This window comes from Apis dorsata, unplaced genomic scaffold, assembly GCF_000469605.1.
Source record: "Apis dorsata unplaced genomic scaffold, Apis dorsata 1.3 scaffold_651, whole genome shotgun sequence".
Lineage (NCBI taxonomy): Eukaryota > Metazoa > Arthropoda > Insecta > Hymenoptera > Apidae > Apis > Apis dorsata.
The window spans coordinates 566,730-570,260 of record NW_006263842.1 but is presented as its reverse complement, the minus strand read 5'-3'; the positions used below and the strand labels follow the sequence as shown (position 1 = coordinate 570,260).

At 32.5% G+C, this 3,531-nt stretch overlaps 1 protein-coding gene across 4 annotated transcripts in view; it reads left to right on the top strand.

Annotated features, from left to right (window-relative positions):
* Window positions 1-3,531, top strand: part of LOC102671768 (phosphatidylinositol 3,4,5-trisphosphate 3-phosphatase and dual-specificity protein phosphatase PTEN) — a 26,442-nt gene that overhangs the window by 21,272 nt on the left and 1,639 nt on the right. The window contains exon 9 of one of the 4 annotated variants that reach the window (XM_031513482.1): window positions 211-274. The exons of the other annotated variants lie outside the window; for them this stretch is intronic. Coding sequence (XP_031369342.1) covers window positions 211-274 — 64 coding nt within the window. The remainder of the gene's footprint in view (window positions 1-210; window positions 275-3,531) is intronic. 4 annotated transcript variants of the gene reach the window in all.

Below are 3,531 nucleotides of genomic sequence, written 5' to 3'. Positions count from 1 at the left end.
GAGAGAGAGAGAGAGACAGAGAGAGAGAGACAGAGATTTTGCTTGAAAAATAAATGTAAGGAAAGAAGAGGAAGAAAAATATGTACATTTGATCGTGATCTCATTTTCTCCTCCACCGCACCGCACCGTATTTAGATGTAGAATCATTCTAAGAGTTGATATTACACTATATTGACCAACTTGTCTCTCTATATGTCTGTTCACCATTAGTGGACATGGACCAGCGTGTTGGACGATACCGCCTTCTCTCAGACGGAGGAATGATAGATGTTTTGTGAGTTCATCGCCAGTCATCCCTCTACATTCTTCGACATTGCTGTCGTTTGCATGCATATTAACACGCGGAGATTAGAAACTCGACTTACCGTGTGTGTCCTTATCATCAAAGACATCCGATTGAAATGTTATGTGCTCGAACAAAATGATCCTCTTTTTGATGATTTTATGTAAAGTGTTGTTGAACGACGCATATTAATTCTGACAAGCCAAAGAAACAATTTATATCGATACAAAAGTTTTTTTTTTTGTATTCAAAAAGTTGGAAAATTTTCAAAATATTCGTCGCTTTTGATCTCAATTCCCTTAAGAAATCGCGCGCATCACTTTGGCACCTTACGCGACACGTACTACACTGCTCTTTTCCCTCTTTGAATACGTTTCGTCTTAGAATTTATATTATGACGATCGAATATAAGTATAAACGAATTTTTTTTTATTTTTTTTTTATTTTATTTTTTTTTTTTTTTTTTTTTTAAAAAAAAAATTTTTTTTTTTTTTTTTTTTTTTTTTTTTTTTTTTTTTTTTTTTTTTATAGAGAACAAATTTTATATTTATTATCAACGAGCTGGAAATTCTCTGAATAGAATCACGAAATTAGTTTTAAACACTAGAGAAGCGAAAGGGAAATGATAAGAAAGAGAAAAGAAAAATGTTGTACATTGTAAAAAGAACAGAACAAACGTAAATGTAAAAGAGAAGTTCCATGCTCAGTGTACTAAAGATATATAGGTACATATGATGCGGCTTGTGTAACGTTTATCTCATTTTGTCGGTGAAATTGCGGATTCTCGCGAATACGAAACAATGGTGTTTGAATGAATACCCGCGTATTGGACTATAGACCGACAAAGAAAGTGTGTTTATATAGATTATGAATCCAGAGGGGAGAATAATGCTGTAAAAAAAAAAGCAAGATTATTTTCGTAACGTTAATAAATTATAAGTCAATAAGTACAGCAACAAGAACGATAACGACAAGAACAACATCAATAACGCCAATATTCAAGCAAGAGTTATAACGACATTGGTAACGACGATCGCCGACGACATATTACTTGCCCTCCTCGTTCAATGATGACGACGTTTATCGTAATTGTACATTAATTTTTTTTCCTCTGTAAAAACGATTGAATCGATACATGTTGCATCACTGTACTAGCTAAAAAAAAAAAAAAAAAAAAATATGTAAAATTATGTTCTTCTATGACAATCGGTATATAACTTGAGCGAAAATCCTTTTTTTACTAAATATTTATCAAATCTTGTTCAAAGAAACTCGAACGCGAAATAAATGCGCGCAAAAGAGAATAAGAAAAAGAGAGTGATGAGAAAAAAACGCGAAGAAAAGGAGCGAGTGATGTATAATGTATCGTCCCTGAGTCGTCGGAGTATCATATAAGTATACATATGTAGTTATCGAAAAATCTGGCCGTGTAACGTTTCATTCTGATTCGTGATCACAGGCCGCATAAAAATCTTTACCTTCGCTCAGGGTAAAGATATTTATGAAAAGTTTGCGACTTGCATTGTGTAAGAAAAAAAAAGAAAAAAAAAGAAAAAAAAATTAGAAATGTATAACATTACTCGGCAAATTGCGATCTCTTTGCCATCGAATAGATATTACACTGAGATAATCGTGAAAATCGATTACTCACGAATATTTATGATCTTTGTTCGTTTATGTAATTTCACGGTAAAAGCAAGATTGAAAAAAATAAAGAGAAAAAGAGCGAAAGAGAGAGAAAGAGGGAAGGAAGCAGAAAGAGAAAGAGAGAGAAAGAAGGTGTAAATATCGGACTTGAAAGTTATATGCGGTTTTGCTTTGTTGCGGTCAAAAAAAAACCGATCACGATGTAACGTCACGATGTTTGCGGTTTAGAAAAAAATTGCGACCATCGTAACGTGCAATATAGATCAAATTTTTTTTAAGGAAATTTTATTCGAATAAAAAGTACCGTTATTTCCTTAATACTTGCGAAGTAGGCTGATTTTTTTAGGTTTTTTTTTTTTTTTAACGGATAAAATAAATGTCCATTTGATCGAGCCAATGATTGAAGAAGATACACGAAAGAATTTCGAGAACGCAACAAGTATCGTTTCTGACGCCGTCCTTTTCTAACTCAGCTTGTACGTTGCGATACGATAGTCTGTGTAACTTGGTGTAACTAGATGACAATGATGATGATGATGACGAAGAATCAATCGTTTTCATGCATCGATTTAATTGGCGTTTCTTCTAGTTTCACTCATATTCTTTTTCTTTTGTTTCTGTTCACTTATACGCGTAACCATAAGCGAGTCTCGTCTTGTATGGAGAGTGATCCAAAATTCATGGGAACACAAGCATCAGAGAGACTTTATGATTCGAAATAAAACGAAAATCAAGAATATTGAATGAAATTGCGTAAAAATTTTCTTGCGTTTGCTTTGGAGAAATTTGACAATTTTTCAAATACAAGTTAAATAAAATTGTTTAAAGTTGGTAAGGAAATCTAAATTGAATATAATATAATCAAGGAATCGATGAATTTTTAAATTCGATTTTTTTGAAAATTAATTTTTAAATGAAAAAAATGTATTCTACATTTTCTATTTATTTTCACATTTAAAATAATCCTTTATTAACAGTTCATATCCAATCAGGAATTAGATAATTTCACTTGTGTTGAAATATTTTCAAGCTTAATTTATTCGAAAACGAAATGTCACGTGAAAAAATTTTATTCTATATTTTCGTTTAATTTGATAGAATCTCTCTGATCTCGTTTATACCATGAAATACGAACTACTCTGTATAATACAATCCTTGGAATGATAACACAAATCGAATGAGCTGCGCGCGCGTGCGCTACGAAACAAAATTCAAGATCGATCGAGCCCGCATGCGCAATGAAATGATACAGCAAAAGCTTGTTTTCTCTAAGGAGAACGTATTAGAACGCTTTCTCTCTTTCGCTACTTTGAGCGAGTAGATCATTTGTATAGATTTCAGTCGCGATACCTAAAACTTATGGCGTCTCTTATATCGTCCGTTCGTGCATCTTTTTGTTCGTATCTTGTCGTTCGTTGATATAACGTAACTATCGTCAGGTTATAAAAATGTTTGGTAGAATTAATTGCGGTACGGTAAATAAATACGTTGACACGCGTAATTTTGATCGCGGTCTGAGAATCTACCTTTATTCTTGTATTCGAGTTTTTTTTTCGTCATTAAGACTAAATTTTATGATTGATGGAATGATAGAAAAAAAA